The 23,237-nt window shown below is 38.1% G+C and overlaps 1 protein-coding gene across 1 annotated transcript in view; it reads right to left on the reverse strand.

The window, feature by feature from the left end:
- Positions 1-1,477: 1,477 nt before the first annotated feature.
- LOC127431623 (vasoactive intestinal polypeptide receptor 2-like) overlaps positions 1,478-23,237 on the reverse strand; it is a 73,269-nt gene continuing 51,509 nt past the window's right edge. Inside the window, exons 5-13 of the mRNA XM_051682150.1 lie at positions 17,863-17,960; positions 17,076-17,211; positions 16,336-16,486; positions 8,282-8,342; positions 8,040-8,109; positions 6,299-6,390; positions 5,287-5,422; positions 5,121-5,162; positions 1,478-4,393 (exon numbers count right to left, since the gene is read on the reverse strand). Coding sequence (XP_051538110.1) covers positions 4,220-4,393; positions 5,121-5,162; positions 5,287-5,422; positions 6,299-6,390; positions 8,040-8,109; positions 8,282-8,342; positions 16,336-16,486; positions 17,076-17,211; positions 17,863-17,960 — 960 coding nt within the window. The 3' untranslated portion in view covers positions 1,478-4,219. The remainder of the gene's footprint in view (positions 4,394-5,120; positions 5,163-5,286; positions 5,423-6,298; positions 6,391-8,039; positions 8,110-8,281; positions 8,343-16,335; positions 16,487-17,075; positions 17,212-17,862; positions 17,961-23,237) is intronic.

Genomic DNA, 23,237 nt, shown 5'->3' on the forward strand with positions numbered 1-23,237 from the left:
ATTCTGTGGATATTTATGTGTTTTAGAGATTTGCTGTGTAAGGAGTTTGTGTATACCGGGTGGTCATATGAATTAATTTGGTGTATTGTACAACAATTTTTAAATTCCCCTAATGAATATATAAACTCGTTTGTTGATGCTCTAAATGTCCCTAAGTCAATCTACTGTGGATTGTTAAGTATTTTTTAAGCTATTCTGTAGTGGACTTACTTCGATGTTTAGGGTCATTGACCTGCTGCATCACCTAACTTCTACTGATCTTCAACTGGCGAACACCCACCCTGGCATTATCTTGAAGGATATCTTTACAAACTTGGGAATTAATTTTTCCCTCGATCATGGCAAGCGGTCCAGGCCCGGAAGCAGCAAAACAGCCCAAAATCATGATACTCCCTCCACTGTACTACACCATTGGGATGATGTTTTCATGTTAGGATGCGGTGCCCTTTTTACAGCATACTTAGTGCTGCGTGTTCTTCCCAAACAATTCAATCTTAGTTTCATCAGTCCACAAAACATGTTCCCAGTAGCGTTGTGGAATGTCAAGGTGGTCTTTGGCAAACTTCAGGTTTGCAGCAATGTTTTTGTTGGAAAACAGTGGCTTCCTTTGTAGTGTCCTACCATGGACACCATGCTTAATGTTTTCCGTATAGTAGACTCATGAACGGAGATGTTAACCAGTTCCAATGATTCCTTCAAGTCTTTAGCTGTCACTTTAGGGTTCTTTTTTAACTCAGAGCATTCTGCTGTGTCCCATTGAGTCATCTTGGCTGAACGGCCACTTCTAGGGAGAGTAGCTACAGTACTAAATCCTCTCCATTTATAGACAATTTGTCTAACTGTGGACAGATGAATATCTAAGCTCTTCGAGATAACTTTGAAACCATTTCCAGCTTTATGCAAAGCAAAAAATTCTTGATTGTAGGTCTTCTGAGATCTTTTTTGCGACGTACAGTCCACGTCAGCAGATGTTTCTCATGAATAACAAACTCAAATTGAGTGCTTTTTATAAATCAATGTAGCTCTAACCTACACCTCCAATTTAATTTCATGAATTGGATGCCAGATTTGCCAAAATTAAGACAAATTTATGCATAAATGCAGGTGATTCCAAATGGTTCACATACTTTTTCTTGTCACTGTAATTATAGGTAGTTTTTTTTAATTCTAGGACATTACGATGTTTACAAATGTGCTGCTACTGAGCATTGGGGCAAGAGTAGTTTAACATCCATGTGATGGCAGTGTGCCATCCGTTATTCCCTAGATCGGTCACAATCATGTCCATAAAAACTTGCCCAAAGGCTTAATCCTATCCAAGCAACTGTTACACTGTATGTTTTGAAACCCCCAATGAGCCTGCTTAAAGAGGATGACACAGAATCCACATATTAGTGGATTTTGTCAGTTTATTGCTCCAGTTTAATTGTTTATTATGTATTGAACCAAACACATGTAAATGAAAATGTTCTCAAGAAGAGTAAAATAACTTTATTGCATTAAGAAACACATGCTGTTTTGTTTAGTACTTGTGAGATTACTGTGCATGTGGAGGCCAGCAGCCTGAAAATAAGCATTACTATTTGCTCCATTGTTGAGGAGAATCTTCACTCCCTTTTGAGGATACAGAAAACAGATAAGGCAGCAGACAGCAATAGAACAGGAAATAATTCAAAAACACATCTGTGTGTGATACGATCTGTTTTGGCTGAGGCGGATCAGTTTATAAGGATGTGAGAAGTGTTATCTTGTTTTGCTGGTCCTCATTTGTCATCTCATTTAACATTCAATTTACATAGCAGTACCATAGAAAAACAACACACCCAACAACACCCTTGTCTACAATAGCAATTGCAATTGCAAAAGACTGCTGCATATTAAATAGATTTAAATGATAATGATTGAATAAGTTAATTTATTAACTGGGTGGTTAAATACATTACAATGATATGAATTGTTGATTCGAACGTATTCGCTGAAAACTGACAAACAAAATAAACTTTAAATCAGCACCAACATTATATTAAGTGTTAACAAAAACATGACCAATCAATTCAAATTTTGTTTTATGCAACAGTGCAAAAAATACTGAATTGAAACGGGTTAAAACAACTTCCACATTTAATGAAATATTTCAATACTTGATCATTTACAAGAAAGCTTTTTGTAAAAACAGCAAAGTGTAGCAGAACAAAAAATAATAATAATAATTGTCTAATTAATAAAAAAAATGCACAACTTTATAGCCTTTTTTTACATACATTTTTACATCATTACAATCTGTCATACTGTCGACCTCAGATAAATCGTGACATAATATGTTCCACAATGAAACTGGAATTCCCTCTTTCAATAATTGTTTTTAAATTGGGTTTCTTCCTTTTTTGTGTTCAAGAGTCAAGAGTCAGGAATGTTCAAGAGTCAGGAAAGTGGAGGAAAAGAGGGGGAATGGGATCTGCACATGACACAGGCCAGACTTTAAATATATCCTGTCACAAGCATGTGCAGAACCCATTGCACAATGACTCCTTCTTCAACATTTAAATTGGAGAACACATTTAATTATTTTCTGCCGGTTCTAATTAAAGCTCTATCTTTTCTTCTCCCTTTGACAGTTCAATAATGATGCTGAATGCCCCTGCCCATGGCATCTGTGTCACTTTAGATGAGCACACTTCTCCACATGGTGTCCCGGGGTCCTTTTGCGCTTCAGGCCTGGCTAAAAGAGATCCATTCTCCTCTCCGTCCAACTGTGGAATCTTTGGACCGTAGATCCTAGAAGCTGCTCGCAACAATACAGCAGAAAACAGCTCAAACAGCAATGTGACTTTCATATGCCCTCACTTTCTCTGTTTTGTCAGTTCATTTGACCTACATCTGCATCCAACTGTCTCCTGGATTAATTCGCTGTTTTTCAGTTGAATGAAAAGAGCACAGGCAGCAGTGCAAACCTCCAACAATTTCAGACGGAGCAACACAAAAGCAAATATATTCAGAGACATGGACAACATCTCCCATTGAAATTTCTAATGAACATGGGTTATGAAAAACAGGAGTTTGCAAAGCATTAACAATGAAGATGTGGTTTGGTTTATCATCGGGACACATCTTTTTTGTGGGCTTACGAAATATTATCCCACATATTTGTGTCCATCTTGTCAATAAAACTAATTTCATTTATAAGACTCTCTATGAAATCTATCCATAATAACAACAACAACGTAATCGGTTACATTCACATGCTATAAAATACATATCCTGGAAATTAGTATTTCAGTTCTTAACGTTCACAAGGTTTCATATTGTGGCTTTTCTTCAAGCAACCTGAAGGTATAATGAGATAAAACTGACAAAGGGGTCTTATAACTGGAATAAAAAGGCATTATGTAATGCTGTAGAGTTCAAAATCAGTACAACAAATTTAGACTTTTTCTTATCATGACTGTTCTCTACTGCACAACTGGGTTTAGTATAGGTTAGTTGCCACATTTTCCACTTTCATGAAAAAGTCTATCTGATACACATTTATTTCTTGAAATCAAAGTCTTTCTCTTACACCAAGATAATCTGGACACCTCTGGCAATACAGTCCTCTTTATAAAAATCTCACATTTGAGTTTGCCATAGAGGTGACCTACTTCTTCCATTCATCCAAGATACTGAAGTTTGTTCTTGGTGTTTCTGATTAACGCTGGGATATTCAAAGCACTGGAAATGTGTTGGCTGTGTTTTCATGCGATGATACCGTGGTGAAAGTGCTGCGCTGTGAGTGACCATCTAAGAAAATTGTCATAGGCTTTGAGAAGGATTTACATAACACTATTATATAATCAGAGCCTAATGCTATGAAAGTGTTCACAAAAAGCTATGACTTGCATTTAATTTAAAAGGAATTGGAGTTTCTTAAACCATCAAATATAACTCTAGGCCTACTGCTCCAGTGAATTTTGTTAGCTAATATAAAATTTGGTATCAAAAGAGAGCATTCAAAAATGACTTTCACTGAGATACAGTACAGTGTATCATGCCCCATTATAGAGATTGCTGAAGTCTTATTTGTGCTGCATGTCAATGTCATGCTTCAATGGCAGAAAGCCTTGTCCTCTTCAACATAAAGAAAAAAAATACTGAATTATCTCTCGAGAGGGACTGAACAAATCGCATGATTCATCTCTGCATGTGTACAGCCCCTATTTCTGAGAGGAGATCTTGGAGTGTGTCACACCACGGTGGTCTCAGTCTGCAGGAAAGACTGGGCTCTGGAGTTCCTGTGGAACTGGGCCATGTTGTCTGTGCCGTTCCTGGATATGGACGAACTATGCAGATGGTAGTCTCGGCTGATGTATCGCTTCAGGCGCAAACTCCGCCACTTTCTCTTGAGTTCACTCTGGACCTGCATAGCAGTCAAACAGAAAACCTGTCAGCATAGTCTTAAGCATTAGCATAGCCACTCACATGGGAAATAGTGGCATGTGGTATGCAATTTAAAGTCAACATTACATCTAAATTTACCCAGTTTACTTAATACACACATACAAAAAATTGTCAGGTAACTTAAATGTGCTTCATAACATCTAAATTAACTTTTGTTTTTTGTTTTTTGAGTAAAAATATTTTATCCTACATAACTACATCATCCAAACTGCATTAGATTACACCAACAAAATACAGTTTATGGGTTAGATCAATTATAAATATAATCTTAAGGTAACAATTGCACTTTACCACTTTTTAGTTGTTGTTTTTATTTTTTGTATTATTTTTTACTTCCTCTAAAATGACTTTGTTTTTGGCTGATGTCACCAAGCCATCTTATTTTTTTCAACCCCTCTCCTTCAATCACCCGTCATATAACTTTTCACTTTCCAATCAACTTTTCACAAATTAATTCTCTGTGGATCATTTTTATTTATTGTTTTCTTGTTGAATATCCTTTTTCACTGGAATACATCATATTATAGTAGTAAAATGGGTTGTAAATGCAGTTTCATGTTGACTTTTACTAAGAAGAAAACAATGTGTCATACAGTAATTTGAATTGTTTGCATTTGAAGTTTTAGTAAAGGTAGTAGTCATCTGTACAACTGTAAAATGTGCCATCGGTAGGATTAAAGACTGACCTCGGTATTCAAAAAACAGTAGAGAATTGCAACCACCAAGCCCTGTGTGAGCACAGAGATTAAGAAAATATTAGTGTCATAAAACACAAATGCATCATATAAGTGTAAGTATGTACTGTACGTATAATAACAATCCAGTGATTACTTGAACACTCATAATTATCACCTGAAAAGATCCCAAGGCTAGGTCAAAGAATATTTTGTAGTTTTCCATTTCTTCATTTTCATCTATGATGTAAACGAAAACAACATAGTTTACTCCAAAGAGAGGGATCAACAGAAGTGTGGACTTGGCCAATCTCCTGCAAATAGAGAGAGAGAGAGAGAGAGAGAGAGAGAGAGAAAGGGGGTTACAGGATTTGGTCAGAATGATTGAGAAATAGAGAGATCCCTACAGTTGTGATAGCATGGCCATTTTTGTCAAAGTGGACAAAGTGTGTTTCCAAGCACACAATAGAGCGCTTCAAACTGCAAACTCAACTTTAGCTGAAAACAAAGGAGCACAAAGCAAACAGCACATCTGGGAGAGCCATCAAACAGAGCACAGCTTCTCATGCATTAGCGACAGGGTACTCAGCAGAATGAAAACTCAAGATTGCTACAAATCAGTGCATAAATATTTCACCACCCTTGCAATACAAACACATTTAGCATATAGATAATGGAAGACTTTGCAGCCATCCATTTCAATCCAGTTTTCTGAGATTAAAGGTAGAATGCCACTCAGCTATGACCTGGGTGGCATATAAGAGGAACTATGATTGCTGACATCATGTTTCAAATCTGTATGACTTCCTCTCTTCTGTGGAACACAAAAGGAGATGTTAGGCATAATGTTAGCCTCAGTCACCATTCATTTTAATTGTATGGAAAAAATATGCAATAAAACTAAATGGTGACTAAGGCTAACAATCTGCCAAACATCACCTTTTGTGTTTTAAGTCATAAAGGTTTGGAACCACATGGGGGTAAGTAAATGACAGAATTTAAATATTTGGCTGAACTATCCTTTTAACTTGTTTAAAGAACTGTATAAAAGCATTATCACACTCACAATCGTGAGTATATGTACACAATCGTGCTGCATTATCTACAATTCTGAATATCAATAGTGAACATCAATATCTTCAACAGCAATCTTGCTCATTTGATATTGCTTATTTTTTATTATGCAATACCTGTACTGAGACTGATCATTTCCACCAACATCAGGACACCTCAGTTTCTGCACCAGGATTCGAATGATACTGATGAACAGAATGAAGTTTAACTAAAGAATACAGAAAGAAAGAATGAGGTGGAAAAAGAGAGAGGGAAATATAGCAATAGTTTATATAAATGTATTCTATCCTGTACTTTTATATCATTCCTCTTTTAAATGATGACATTATCCAGACAGTTTGAAAAGCATTTTTAACATTTTAGCAGAATCATTTCACAGGACATCTGACAACAAGAAATTCTCTGAATATTTTTTAAGACTTGTACGAGATTACAGGATTTTTGCACACTCTGTAAAATGTGAAAATGTGCAGTTGCAGAATATTTCAGCTCTGTAGGTCCTTTCAATGCAAGTGAATGGGTACCAAAATTTTTAAGCTCCAAAATTAACATAAACTCAGCATAAAAGTAATCCATAAGACTCCAGTGATTAAATCCATATCTTCAGAAGCGATATTATCATCCTTTTTTACCATAAATTCTCCTCCCTGCCCAGTAGGTGGCGATATGCATGAAGAATGCAAATCACCAAAAACAAAAGAAGAAGAATGTGACTGTGAAAGTGGAGATTGATAGTAAAAAAGGACTTAAATATTGATCTGTTTCTTACCCACACTTATCATATCACTTCTAAAGACATGAATTTAACCACTGAAGTCTTATGGATTATTTTATGCTGCCTTTATGTCCTTTTGGAGCTTCAAAGTTTACCATTTACTTGCATTGTAAAGTCCTACAGACCTGTATTATTCTTCTAAAAATCATTGTGTTCAGCAGAAGAAAGTTATACACATCTGGGATGGCATTAGGGTGAGTAAATGATGAGAGAATTTTCATTTTCGGGTGAACTAATCCTTTGAGTTATTTTGACACAATCTGACCTTTAAAAATGATTTCCATTTGTGTAACCCACTGTATTTAGGTTTTATCAGTAATGTTAAATAATCTTTGACTTTAAATGATACCACATAAATGTTTTTAGACAGCACAGGTGGGATGGAAATACGTGTTTGGTGTGATTGGCCCCTAATGATCTATTTCTACTTGATCTAATCTTTAAATATCACTTTAATTGTTGTAACCTTAAGTAGTTAGATCAATTTAATTAATATTAATGATATTTTAAATAATATTTTTGCTGAATAAAACCAGTTAATTTAGGTGTTACCACATGAAGCACATTCTTTAGGTTTTCTGAGGAAACGTTTTTTCAGTGTACTCTGTAATAGGGTTTTCCAAACACATTGATTACCAAAGCCACACACGTTTTCCAGTATGAAAACACATGATTACATTCCATATTACATTGGCATTCCAATGCTCTTGAAAGCACATGAAAGAGAACATTTTGACCTGGATGCATACAGGCAAAGCTGTCAAACACAGCCATCACGCTGTCTACAGGCATTTGCTTTCTCGCAGGTGAAGCTTTATAAAGTGGAAATGGCACATCGAATTCAGGAGAGAGAGCCAGTCTTTCTCACATGTGCTGACAGAAGCACTGTGACAGCGTGTTTGCTCGCTCTTCTTGACATGCCTGCGCTCACATCTCATCCAAGAAATGGAAACTACTGTATCTTTGAGACTCAGCACATCTCCTCATCTGCTTGGCTAGCAGAATTCCCCCCACCGGACATAATGTATACAGTAAGAAGTTGCTCTAATTGTTTACATGCATCGCTCTGATGTTATACTCACAATGATAGATGCCATAATTGGCCACTTGATCACCCGCCAGGGAATTGGGACATCATTTCTCTCCCAGCATCTATTACAAGGAGACATCAAAGAGTTACAAGTACATTCATAACAGCAGTAGCAAATGGAAATGTTTTTTATCTTGCAAAGAGTTTTATTTTAATATCCCAGGGTTAAATAACTGCTACTTAAGGTCTCCTGTAATTTTAGTTAGTCTGATTATGCTGTGCGGAACTACTTACCCCGTGTCCTCCAGGTAAATCCTACAAATGATCCATGGAATCACAAATATGGTGGGGAATCCTTAGGGAAGAAGACTGAATGATCAGATGTCAGGAGATTCAGTGGTGACATTTCCTCATGCATGATCAATGTATACATATATACAGGGTTGGGCAGGTTACTTTTAAAAAGTATTCCACTACTGATTACAGAATACATGTTGTAAAATGTAATTTGTAACATATTCCATTAGATTACTTAAGGTCAGTAATGTATTCTAAATACTTTGGATTGCTTCATCAGCACTGGCAGATTCTTTCACTTGTTTTGACTATAAACAAGTAAAAAAGAAAGAAAATACAGTTCATTGTAAAAATACATTCTCTGAAAAAAAGCTTAAATATCTAATGCAGTTTTGCTACTCAAGTAAATTTATCTCGTTTTTAGGATTTTAGATATTTTTATAGGAAAACAAAATCTTACTAGAGAAAAAAAAAGTTATGCTCTAATGGGAATTTTCTTCATTCATTATATAATATAATCGTGCCGGCTAACAGATGCATCAATGTCAAGAAACAGCATTTTAGCTTAGCATTAAGCTAAATGTTCACATGACAATTTACACAAGGTTAACTCTTTTTGCCGCTCCAAACTCACAGCGACATCCTTTTCTGATCGTATGTGGATTCTGTTCATAGAATGAGGCAGAAAATATATGATCTGTAGCTTTCTATACGATGTTAAAGGCTACATTGGTTAGTATTTTTTTTAAAATACCCTAACTGCATAAAAAACATTGACAAGGTATGTAATCGTGTATATATTGGATTTATGTTTCATCTGTCAAAGCGTTTCTAGCTGTTTTTTGTTATGCTGTAGAAACATTAAATAACTACTACATTAAGTTCCCAGTCGAAAGTTCCTCAATTATGTCATATCCACTTTTTCACTCACAACAGTGTGAATGTGCTCCTATTAATGAAACAAATCATAAGAAAGTGTTTCACTGCAGTTCAAAAGCTCCTCGGATCGCATCATTTATATGAATAAATGTTTTCCAATAGAATAGACTAAATATTATATGAAACAAATTTTAATAAAAGGCAAAGTAATCTCTTCATTAATCAGCTGCTTCCTCCACTCTGGTGATGATTCTTCCTGCATCCTATCGTCTCCCCATCTCCACCTTAATATTTCATAATGCCTATACCAATTATTATTTCAAAAATTGCCTTTCCTATTCCTTTCTCTAGTCAGTTTGTCCAAGGGGATCTAAGAGCTCAAACCCAGTCTAGTACTTGAGTCCCTCCATCATGGGCAGCACGCAAAATCTGTTTACCCTAATGCATTCCAGGACTATATGAACCAGTGAACTCGTGAAATGTTATTTGTGTGTATTTAGGGTACATAAAATAACAGTTATGAAATTAGCCGTAGCAAGATCACACGTGAAGTCGGCATGATGTTTCCGATAGTTTCGGTACCCTAGGATTGGCAACTGTACATAAATGTAGCTCACATGTGCCCATATGGCCTACAACACTTTGGCCACTGGGGGGCAATGTTTTAAAATTTCGGTCAACGTATACCGATTTTGCCGAACGAAAAGTCGGTCTACTCTTTCTGATTTCACTGTGAGATCAGGCTGTAGCAAGACAAAGACTCATGGTGATGGACGGATGGACGGACGGACAGATGACAGACAGACAGACAGACAGGCAGATAGATAGATAGATAGATAGATAGATAGATAGATAGATAGATCTTGTGTCTTGTGATAGATATTTTTATTTTTATCCACACTGATAAACTGCGGGTTGATTATTGAAATCAAGGCAACAGCATTTCTTCCAGGACACCTGCTGGAAGATTCATTAATTTGTTTCCTCTGAGGAGGTAGGCCACTCTCTCTAGACAAAAATAGGGCATGAGAGGAAATGAAAAAGATTAAAGGGTCTGTGTTTGTCATTACTGTCATAATGAAAGAGACGCTATATGAGGTGTTGATGAGTCTAGCAAGCCACGCCCCCTTCTGTCCTTTACAAATGAATGAGCTTCCCCTTCCCTGGAAACTCAAGACTCTGGGGAGACAACAAACTACAAAGACATTCTAATACATAATGTACTACAAACGGAGCAAGGCATGATGGCATGCCACATTCTTCCCTACATGTTGTTTTCCCCGTAAATGGCGAGGGAGATGTTTTCAGAAGTGTTTGAATGAATTAAGAGAGAGGCAGTCAGTCCTACACCGAAAGAAGAGTGTGTGCTGAAATGATTTTTGATGCATGCATGTGTTCATGTCTAACAGGATGAAAGCTAATGCATCAAATGCAGTGGGTGGTGGATACCCACTGCATTTGGATACTTTTCTAATGCTTTTCTAGTTTTCTAAAAAAACTGAATTCCTCAAATGCTTACATATGTGAGAAAGACATGAATGTAATTCAAAAAAGGCTTACAGACCCTATATTAAGTCACAAAATGTGCTTGCTTCGAAGCCATCTGTAGGCTAGTGTACTCCTAAACGTTGACAAAATTCACTTTAGCTGATATACACATTTAAAATCTTTTAAATGACTCATGTTGCACTACACAGATTTTTGTCCAATCAAGTGCTCTATAGAAAGAGAATGTCCCAAATCATGGTTCATGGCTGTGATGTAACTAAAGCCTATTGGCTATTTAAAAAAACAATACACTAAGGAATAATTAGTCAAAAATTGTGCTTGTGGTAACATAATTTAATTTGTTTTATTCATGATAAAATGTATTATTTCACATAACTAATTCAACCTAACTATAATAGGGTACACCAACAAAAGTAATTATTAAAGGAATATCCTGGGTTCAAAACAAGTTAAGCTCAATCAACAGCATTTTTGGCATAATATTGATTATCACAAAAAATTGTTTTGACTTGTCCCTCCTTTTCTTAAAAAAAAAAGAAAAAAAAAGCAGTGAGGCACTTTCAATGGAAGTGAATGGGATTTGTAAACATTAAAATATTCACTGTTTCAAAAGTATAACCACAAGACATAAACAATGTGCATGTTAACATGATTTTAGTGTGACTAAATCGCGTACTAACCGATACTGTGTAAAGTCATTGCCAATTTTACAACTTTGTTGCCATGACGATGTAATGTCAACAAACCTTTAACCCTAAAACTACTGTAAAAATGATGATTTAAACAACTTTACAGCTCAAATAATACATGAGACTTAACGGAGGAATTTATGTTAGTGCTTATATAAAATTATAAGCTTCTTATTTCTGCCATTAAACCCTCCAAAAATTTGCCCCATTCCATTGGAAGTGCCTCACTGTAATCTAAATTTTTGCTTTTTTTTAAAGAAAAGGGACGAGTCAAAATAATTTGTGGTAATCAGGAGAAGCAATTTTTCTACATGAGTCTGCAGTTGCGTGTAAGTGTGTTTTTTTCATTGTTTTACTTTGTTGTAGAGTGGTATTCATTGCTAGACTTGTGCTGTTTGTTTACTGGCTTGAACTCGCATCGCTTAAACGTGTGTTGGTGTGTGTGCTATATTGTTTTGACTTGTCCCAGGGTATTCGCTGCTAGATTTAGAGTTGTTTGTCTAGTGTATGTAAAACCATTGTTGTTTTTAGTGTCTATAAACAGTGCTTCACTTGTTTTAGAGTATTATTTATTGCTAAAGTGTAGAATAATTTATTAACAGTGTACTGAAGTCGCATTTGTTCCCACGCTGTTCACCTCGCGCAACCAGTAGTTTCGGTTGCCCACATGACTAGCTTTGTGCTAAGTAGCATTAAGGCGTGTCCTGCTTTTTTCACTCTACAGCTCATTAGCATCGTGTATATATTTGACGTGAATGCTGACGCGGCAGCGGAAGTGGTAGCCCTCATGTAAAGCCCTCCTTGTGTGAAGACCTACTGGTGTAAAGACTAGCGAGTCTACCGAGCAAGGACACTGACAAGGCGCCACTCACCATAGTACTTAAGTATTTTAATTTTATCTCTTTTCTTATTTTCCTTGTACATACTAACATGTCTACTTCACAAATAACATATGCCTTCAAGCACATCCCTGTTATCTGTTACAGACCGTTTACATGATATAGATGCAAGACAAAGCGCAACCCACACAACCTACGGCCACTTTGCACTTCAGCACATGCTACGCTCTCTTTCTCAGTGGGACTCTGGAACTGCCAATCAGCTGTGAACAAAGCTGACTTCATTCCAGCCTTTGCCACACAGTCCACCCTCAGTATCCTGGCACTGACAGAAACATGGATATGTCCAGAGGATACAGCAACACCTGCTGCTCTCTCCAACAACTTCTCCTTCTCTCACACCCCTCGACACAACGGTAGGGGTGGGGGAACATGTTTGCTCACTCATAACAACTGGACCACACTCTTCTCTATGTAACAATACTACTATTGAATTCCATGCTATTGCTACAATGCAACCCACAAAAATACATGTTGTTGTCATTTATCACCCTCCAGGTTAGCTGGCAAACTTTCTCGAGGAGTTGGATGTCCTGCTGTTCTCCTTCCCGGAGGATGGTAAGCCACTTGTGGTTATTGGCGATTTCAACATAGACCAAGACAAGCCCCAGGCCACTGAACTGAATGCTCTTCTGGCCTCATTTGACATGGAAAGACTAAGCATCACAGCAACTCACAGATCGGGCAACCAGATGGACCTCATTATTACATGTAACTGTACCAACTCAAATATTCTTGTTACTCCTTTACATGTCTCTGATCACTACTTTGTTCAATTCAACATGACTCTCCCATCTACATTAAAACAGACTCCACCTTTGGTTTCCTTTTGCCGTAACCTCCGTTCTCTTTCACCCTGTCGCCTTTCCACTGCTGTCTCTACCTCTCTTCCCACACAAAATGTATTTTCCACCTTGGATGTAAACACTGCCACAGACACACTAAGCTCTACTTTAACAACCTATCTAGTAGGGGTGTAACGGTACACAGAAGTCACGGTTCAGTACATACCTCGGTTTTGGGGTCATGGTTCGATATGAGTTCGGTACAACAGGAAAAAGCAACAAATCCCAAATGCTAGGTTTCTTTTCATTTATTTTGAACAGACAGTAGTGCAAATTACAGTTTGTTCCATCTAGCGTCATTTAGTACCCCCTGAGGTAGTTGGCACACTACAGCCTCCTTTAGTGTATTAAGCACTAAGCAGAAAACAGAATGCACTCTTGCATAGGTCATATATTTTTGTAGGGCTGATAAAATACAAAAGGTATTTGGTCACAATCAGCTACAAAACTGAAAAGCATCTCTTGTGTTATAAAAGTAGAAAATAAATAGAATAATGAAAAATAAAACTTGTGCATTAGGAGAAGCCATTCTTGGGCTGTGTCTCGTTTGGAAGGCTGTGTCCTCCGGAGGTCGTATTTGTCGGCCGCATACGTCATCGAGGCTGTCTCGTTTCATAAAAGTGAGTAGGACACTTCAAATGCGACCTTCTTTCACGGGAATTCGGAGGATGCATAAGGTGTATCCTTCGTTGTCACTCATAACCCACAATTCTTTGCTTCCTTATTCTTCTGGACCTTTCTGCAGCCTTCAACACAGTCAACCATCAGATCTTACTCTCCACCTTCTCTTCGCTGGGCATCACAGGAACTGTGCTTGACTGGTTTAATTCCTATCTCTCAGGTAGATCCTTCAAGGTAGCCTGGAGAGGTGAGGTGTCCAAGTCACATTAGCTACTTACTGGGGTACCTCAGGGTTCAGTGCTTGGGCCACTTCTCTTCTCTATATACACAACATCACTGGGACCCATCATTCAGGCACATGGTTTTTCTTACCAATGCTACACTGATGACACGCAACTCTACTTGTCTTTCCAGCCCAACGATACCACATTGACTGCTCGAATCTCTGCCTGCCTGGCAGACATCTCGGCCTGGATGAAGGAACACCACCCGCAACTTAACCCAGCCAAGACCGAACTCCTTGTCTTTCCAGCCAACCCTGCTGTTAAATACAACATCACCATACAGCTGGGTGCAACTACAGTAACACCTTCCAAAACGGTCAGAAATCTAGGGGTAACCATCGATAACAAACTAAATTTCATAGACCACATCTCAAAGACCACAAGATCATATAGATTTACACTACAATATCAGGAAGATAAGACCATTCCTCTCTGAACATGTCACACAACTTCTTATTCAGTCACTTGTCATAACTAGACTGGACTACTGTAATGCTCTCATTGCAGGCCTCACTGCATGTGCAATTAGACCCCTACAAATGATCCAGAATGCAGCAGCACATCTGGTCTTTAATCAACCAAAGATAGCGCATGTTACACCACTCCTTGTCTCTCTTCACTGGCTGCCAGTTGATGCACGTATAAAGTTCAAGGCTCTGATGCTGGCATACAAACCAGTCACTGGGTCTGCTCCAGCATACCTAAAATCATTTCTGCAGAGCTACGCACCCACTAGAAGCCTGCGGTCGGCTAAGGAACGTCTCTTTCTTGTACCAACACAAAGAGGCACCAAAACACTTTCCCGGACTTTCGGCTCCATCATACCATGTTGGTGGAATGACCTTCCCAACTCCATCCGTGAAGCTAACTCTCTTTCTGTCTTCAAAAACATGAGCTTTTTCTTTTCCATGAGCACTTAACCAGTCACTAAAAAAGACAACTAAAAAAAATTATAAAATTCCTTGTTGCACTTTAATCTGTTTTGAGTGCCATTCTGATGCTAGTGAAACTTTGTAATATTGCACTTTTTGTACCACTGTCTCCTTAAGATGATTCACTTATGTTTTCCTCTTTTGTAAGTCGCTTTGGATAAAAGTGTCTGCCAAATGAATAAATGTAATTTTAAATGTAATCAGCATTATGCCACAAATGGTGTCGATTGAGCTTAACTTGTATTGAACCCGGAATATTCCTTTAAGGTATAGATCAAGTAGAAATAAATTGCACTGTGTTCCTCTGCGTAATATCCCCATTTTCTTCACTTTACAAGATTTTTCATTTACATTTACATTTATTCACTTGGCAGACACTTTTATTCAAAGCGACTTCCAAAAGAGGAATCAAAAACACATGATGCATATAAGATGGTAATAAAATGGTTAATAATGAAGGGATGATTTTTAATTAAACAACAAAATGCTTTTTGGTCATTAGACATCCTGGTTGTCATTTCATTATCTTTTTGTTTCATTGTGTTCTGTGTGGTGGCTGCACTTTTTGCTCTGGAGATCTGCCCTTAAAAGAACAATTTTCAGTTATTTTTTTACCCATCAAAAATATAATTCAAATTTGTTAGTGAATAAACTTAATTTTAAAACATTTAGAGTCATATTTATTATCTGTATGTTATGAAGAATTGCTTAAATGTTTGTTGCCTAGAAGTAACATTGTGCAACAATGGAAAGGATATAGCTCCCCTGTGCAGTGATGTCAAATGCAGCCACTATTTTTTATGTAGATTTTTAGTATTTTTTTAGAAGTTTTTATGTATTTACAGTACTTAACATTTAATTTAAATTTAGAGAAAAAGTTGCCTTCGAGAGAATTCTATTAGATTATGTCATATACTAATTTTCACTTCAAAAATGTAAATAATTCCTTTGATTTCTTTCTTTCCAAAGTTGCCCCCAAGTAACATACCTTAAATTATTATTATTATTATTATTATTATGTTTTTGATTTTTAAAAATAAGATCCATTATATGCAAGAAAAGTGAATCAAACATTTAAACATTTAAACAATGATTACATAAAGCATGCAATAGAGGGTTAAGGTAACAACTGCATGTTAGCACTTTTTACAGTGAATGTCCCACACAAATGTTTTGCTTCAACAGGAAATATATCATTAAAGGACAAAAAACTGTACTGATTTATTTTATGGGGTAGTAGACATTTCATGCTTTCTGTGTAGGATCACAAATGATGTAGAGAAAAAAAATAACAAAAGCAAATTAAAATCAGGAAACAGCTGAAAATGATGGGACAGTGTGAGAGGGCTGTGCCCTTACGGGGTTTAACTAGAGGTCTCAAATGAATGCTTACCCCATCCAATGAGAAGATAAATGATGAAGTGTCTATTCTCAGAGAAGATGACCATCAGCAAGGTGTGAAGGTACAGCCCTTCCACCAACAACCAGTAGAAGTTTGCCATGATGAAGTAATTGAAGATGATCAGGCTGGCCTTGCAACCAATCTAAACATAGGATTAAAGAAATACTTTGTCATTTACTGCATATCTCTGAAATGCCATGGAATGCAGTACTGGTGTGACAAGCAAATGGCTATGTTTGGGTTTCAGGTTAGGTATAAATAATCACTTTATGAAATGGATTAAGCATAAGATGTGTTTAGATGACACTATGCATGCTTTAAGAAAGTGGCTTAGCTCAGTTCAGCCCCTTAAAGGTGAAGTGTGTAATTTTTTCGATGTTAGAATAATTTCTCCAGTCCCAGTGTAATGTGTAGAGACATGCGTAGGTTGATTTCCTGAAAAGTGTAAACACTGACTCTGTGGTGCTTTCAAACATTGCTTTGTTTGTTTGTGTGGTCAACATATAAATTTATGGCGCAACCAAAGTTGAGAGTTTGAGGTGGGAGTCATGGAATTTACTGTTTGGCCGAACAATGCATTTACCTTTAAATTAATTTAGAATTTTCATTTATCTCACAGTACAAGATCCACAGTGCAAAACAGGAGTAAAAATAATTGGAAAGCAGCATCGCAAAATATAGTCATTAATAACATCCTGCATGTTCTTGGGGTCATATTAGCATTTACTCACCAGTGACACCTGCTTTGTGCATTCTACATTCTCATGGGGAAATAAAATGGCATCTTTGACCAGCACAGCAATAGCCCTCAGTATAAATGAGAAGAACAGGTTCAGATGGATGTAGTTCCTTGTGCAGTGGAGTTTTCTGTTAGAACAGAACAGCATGGGACAGCACAAGATAATTCAGTTTGTGATAGTAGTTATAGAGTATGTGAGAAAATAGCAAAGATGTGTCAAGCAACTCTCCATTCATCACATTTCCAGGCAACTTCTTAAATTAATATTTTTGTTCCAGCTAGGTAAACACTATCAGGATAAAACACGACACCAAGTATAATGTTTATCCTCTATGTCAAAAAGTTTAAATTATAGACTTTCAGAAGCCTGCCAAATTCAACTCCTTAATGATCACAATTAATATAAAACAGGATTGTTCATCCACACAAAGTATAACGTAATATTAAGCAGACACAGATATGAAGTGGATCTATTTAAGAGGAACAGTTCACCATAAATAAAAATTCAGTCATCATTTACTCACCCACATGTTGTTCCAAACCCGTCTGACTTTCTAATGTGAAACACAAAAGTAGATGATAGGCAGAATGATAGCCTCAGTCACCATTCACTTTCAGTGTATCAAAAAAGGGGCAGCATCAGCACTCTTCAAACTTTTCTCCTCGTGTTCCACAGAAGAAAGAAAGACTTATGGATTTTGAACAACATGAGGGTGAGTATATAATGACAAAAATTATCATTTTTGTGTGAACTGTTCCTTTAAAGATCTGTTTCAAACCTGAAGAGGAGGAGGATTGTGCTGCCAGTGATAAGTGCGATGAGCGAGAGGCTGTGTCCGAGTGTGTAAAGGGTCTTCACCACTGTGTAGAAGACAAGCTGGACAGAGAGAAGAACAGCCTATATGAGAAACACTTCTACATATAAGACAAGACATCCTGCATATAATACAACTATTTTCTCTAAAAGATTTAAACCATATTTTGTTTCTTAACAGCTCCGCTAACAAAAAAGGACCAAAGAGTACCAACCATGGATTTTTAGATAAGTACCATGGCACTCCCGGCTCGTCTTTATCCCCCCACCCCAGCTGATTACAACAACTCAGCGCCTTGTGTGCGTCATCATGGTCCGGCCACGCCCTCCTCCTTGTCACACTACCGTAACTCAGATAACCTCACTGTACAACTGTAGTGAGCAGAATAGCATCTCAGAATGCACAACATGTCAAATTTTGAGACAGATGGGCTACAACAGTAGAAGACCACGTAGGGTTCCACTTCTGTCAGCCAAGAACAGAAAGCTGAGGCTGCAGTGGAAACATGCTCACCAAAACTGGACAGTTAAAGACTGGAAAAACATCACCTGGTCAGATGAATCTCAATTTCTGCTGAGGCACACAGTGTAACGAGCGATAGCAAGAACAAACAGACCCAAGAGCAGAGGAAATGTTCAAAGGATTTATTAACAACAAATAAGAGCAGTCACTGGGCTGTGGAATGTCAAAGATCCTGGCACCGGCTGCAGCAGCAGGAAGCGATCTCCGATATCATGCGTGCCATGGTTGCGCAAGGGGCAATCCATGAATAGTGTGTTCGTAGAATGAGTGTGTGCGTTGTGGAAGTCAGGAACAGACTCGTAGAATCCTCTGTTGAAACTTAGTGAGGTGCAGAACAACGCCCAGCTGAGATGGGCAATCTTACTCCCGATATGCGGGCAGAGACATGGTATCCTCCGTGGAAGACCAGCTGACACGCAGCAAAACTGGAAGGCAACCACACACCTGACACGTGGGCAACCAACAGATATATGAGACAGAGAGAGTGAGGTTAGTACTCAACATCAAACAATAATCTAGCAGTGATACTGAGAACCCGATGGGCTAAAGAAGGGAGTGAATTAGGGGAGAACAGGTGCTGCTCGGCCCGCTAATCAGTGGCATGATCAGCGTTCCCCCGGGAACAATCAGTGTTCCCATGGAAACACTGATCATGCATGTCGGCCATGCCTGCGAGACATGAGGGAGACAAAATGACAAAACATCCAAAACAAACCAACAAACTCACCGGAGCCATGACACACAGATGGTAGGCCCACTGCAGCCTCAGCTTTCTGTTCTTGGCTGACAGAAGGGGAACCTGACGTGGTCTTCTGCTGTTGTAGACCATTCGCATCAAGGTTCGAAGTGTTGTGCATTTTGAGATGCTATTCTGCTCACTATAGTTGTACAGAGTGGTTATCTGAGTTACCGTAGCCTTTCTGTCAGCTCGAACCAGTCTGGCCATTCTTCGTTGACCTCTCCCATCAACAAGGCGTTTCCGTCCACAGAACTGCCACTCACTGGATGCTTTTTGTTTTTGGCACCATTATGAGTAAACTCTAGAGACTGTTGTGCGTGAAAATCCCAGGAGATCAGCATTTACAGAAATACTCATAGCAGCCCGTCTGGCACCAACAATCATGCCACGGTCGAAATCACTAAGATCACATTTTTTCCCTATTCTGATGGTTGATGTGAACATTAATTGAAGGTTCTGGCCCATATCTGCATGATTTTATGCACTGCACTGCTGCCACATGATTGGCTGATTAGATAATCGCATGAATAAGTAGATGTACAGGTCTTCCTAATAAAGTGCTCAGTGAGTGTATATGTATATAATACCAGGAAAGACACATACTGATTACAATGAATGATACAATGAACAACCTTGAATGCATCTGCCAAATGCATAAATGTTAATATCGTCCATCAGTCAACCTGCTCTATAAATATCAACACAGTATCTGTATATTGATACATTGATCATTTAGAAATCCATATAGGCCAACCACTATTTTTTTCAAAGTGTTAGTAGCACTGTTTCTGTATTTACCCAAAGAGTACAGAATGTACAGTCCAAATCTGACAACATTAAACTTGTTCAGATACATTTACACTAATCATCAAATACAAACAATGAGTTTAAGCTCTCTGGCATGTTTTAATTGTGAGAAAAAATGTACATGAGCTCAATGGATCACAAGGTGACTAATAACTATGGAAATGCAGTTTGCCAGACGGCCTGCTCAGTGGTAGAAAAGTATGATGAAGCTCAGATTCAGACTCATCCACCATAAACAGCATTCTTTTAGCTTGACATACTACCTGGCACACTAGATTCACAGAGACCACAGCACCCACTCAAGAACATCACGAGGAGCCGGAACATTCTTCATGTTGTATTTTAAACATAAAGCCAAAAGAGCCAATGAAAAACTCATAAACTTAGAGTGAGATGCATATTTTACTACTCTTTCAATTTATTTAGTTCTTTAAGAATGTTATGTGTGTTTTTTATGCTTAGTGTTTAATTAATGCATTGTGTATATATGTATGTATGTATAATCCCTAAGAAGCAATAACATGATATTCTAGTGTAAAATTATGTATATAAAAACAATCTTGTTAAAGTCCTGCTGCACAGCGCTGTCTTTAAAGGGACAGTTCACCCAAAAAATAAATTCTATTTAGATGGCGCGGCAGGAGAGGTGATCCAGCGTCGGTTGTCCAACATGTCGGTGATGATGACGAAGATTCTTGCTGACTTGGAGGATCTCGCTGTAATACGTCGATCTATTACGGCGATGGAAATAAAATTCTCTGAGTTAGTTACAAGAGTGATTGATGCTGAGAGACGAATCAATTGTTTGGAATCTTCGGAGAGGGAATTAACCGCTAATCCACCCACGACCAAAGTTGATTTGGAACATCTCCTTGAAAATCTTGAAGATCTTGAGAATAGAAGCCGCAGGAATAATGTTCGAATTGTTGGAATTCCTGAGCATGAGGAGGGCAGAGATATGGTGAAATTCCTAGACGAGCTTTTCCCGAGTCTGCTCGACATAACAGGCCACAAGCTGGAAATTGAGCGAGCTCACAGAGTCCCAGCTCACAGATCTGCTGAGGGAGGAAGGCCCCGATCGATTCTGGCCAGATTTCTGAGATCATCCGATAAATATCTTGTGTTGCGCCAGGCAAGGAACAAAGGGAAGCTTTCTTGGAAGAACCATCATATTTTCTTTTTCCCGGACTTTGAGAGTTCGACAAGAGAGAAACGCGATTGGTTCGAGGAATGTAAGAAACTCTTACATCAGCGAAAGATCACTTTTGCTCTGATGTTTCCGGCCAAACTGAGAATAGAAACGAAGGACGGTTGCAAAGTATTTACATGTCCCAATCAGGCAATGTCTTTTATTGAATCAATGGGTGAGTAAACCATTGGGTGTTTCTCATGTGAGCGGGTTGACTCACTGTACTTACTCTGGCTTTTGAGGAAGCTGGGCGTCATTTTGGTTTCTTTTTCTTTTTGTGTTGGCTCCGCCGAGCGGCTGGAGTTTGTTTTGTGAATAACACTTTTCTTTGACGAAAGATTACTTTTGCATTGAAGTTCCCGGCCAGTTTGAGAGTGGACACTACGGATTACCGCAAAATATCTACATGCTCACACAAAGGATGTCTTTTATAAAGTTGACGGACTGTGTAAGTCATGGTAAATACTTTTATGCGGCCTCTGAGGTAATTGACTCAACCATCCAGGGAACTGGGATGCCGGTTTTGTTTCTTTATGTATTGGTTCCGCCTAGCGGCTGGAGCTTGTTCTGTTTAATAACACTCCTTTGGAACAGCTGTGGATTAATCTGTTTGTTCTTCGTGCTTATTCCTCCTGCTGGCTGGAGTTTGTTTTGTTGAGTATTTTTACGGGACATTGGAATGATTACGTCGTCCGCTGCACTCATAACAGCCGGCTCACTGAACATTCGTTTGTCTGTCCGAGGAATCTGAACGGTTTTATATCAGCTGGAATTTGTTTTGTGGAAGATCACACCTTTGAGACAGTTCTGTGAATGAATCTACATGTTCTTTGTGTTCATTCTTCCTATTGGCTGGGGTTTATTTTAAAAAGTATTTCTGTTTTGTAATTTTGCCTCGCAAATTTGTGAGGCAAAATTGAGCAATCCGATGGCAAAGTTGTCGTGGGGGCTTGTGGGCGTTCATGGACCTTTTGAGTTTAGAGGGATTGTCGCTGGTTGGTGCTGTCATGTGCAGGGTTAATGCGCATGTTTTTCTTTTTTCTGTTTGTTTTTTTGGGGGGAAGTTCAGGGTTTGATTGTTTCACTAATAGGGAATGTGGTCTGTATAATTTTGTTTTTGACACACAGTTTTCTACTATATCAAAATGTCAAATGTTAATATGAGTGAACTATCTCTCCACATGGAATGTAAATGGGTTGGGGCATCCCATAAAAAGAAGCAAGGTTATTACTTTTCTTAAACGTGATATGATATAGTGTTTCTTCAAGAAACACATCTCTCCCTGCAGGAAGCTGAAAAATTTGGGAAGATATGGGGTGGACATATTGTTTTTAGTGCAACACTGACGCTTCACAGGATATGTAAAAATCTTGGTCTTACAGATATTTGGAGACTTTTGAACCCATCTGGTAGGGACTTAATTTTTTTTTCATCAGTCCATAAGATTTATTCTAGAATAGTTTTTTTAATATCCAAATCCCTCATTTCCTCTGTTGTTGATTGCTCAATTGGAAATATCTTAGTCTCAGATCATGCCCTGGTGAGTTTAGAGGTGCTGCCATATACAGAGAAAAAGAAATCATATAGTTGGCACCTTAATGTGTCCCTTTTGCAAAATCCTGATTTCCTACAAATGTTAAAGACTGAAATCAATGTTTATATGGAGACCAACTGGTCCTCAGTATCCTCTGTGGGCGTGGCTTGGGAGGCACTTAAGGCGGTTCTTGGGGGTCGGATCATACAGTATGCCTCATTCATCAAAAAATCCAAAGCACGAGAACTCGTGGAGTTGGAAGAGAATATTAAAAGTGCAGAGGCAGAGCTGAAGCGCCGTATGTCAGCTGATGGCCTCAGAGAATTGACCCGATTGAAATATAGATATAATACTATTTTGTTGTGGAAAGTGGAGTTTTGGTTATTCAGGGCAAGACAGTCATACTTTGAGTTGGGTGACAAAGCAGGGAAGCTTTTAGCTAGATATATAAAGCAGAGAGTGTCTCTTTCTATCATTCCCTCAGTGAAATCTGCTGGTGGTAAAATTTTTACCTCAGCCATTGATATTAATAATGCTTTTAAAGAAT

The sequence above is a fragment of the Myxocyprinus asiaticus genome, chromosome 41 (genome assembly GCF_019703515.2).
Source record: "Myxocyprinus asiaticus isolate MX2 ecotype Aquarium Trade chromosome 41, UBuf_Myxa_2, whole genome shotgun sequence".
Classification (NCBI taxonomy): Eukaryota; Metazoa; Chordata; class Actinopteri; order Cypriniformes; family Catostomidae; genus Myxocyprinus; species Myxocyprinus asiaticus.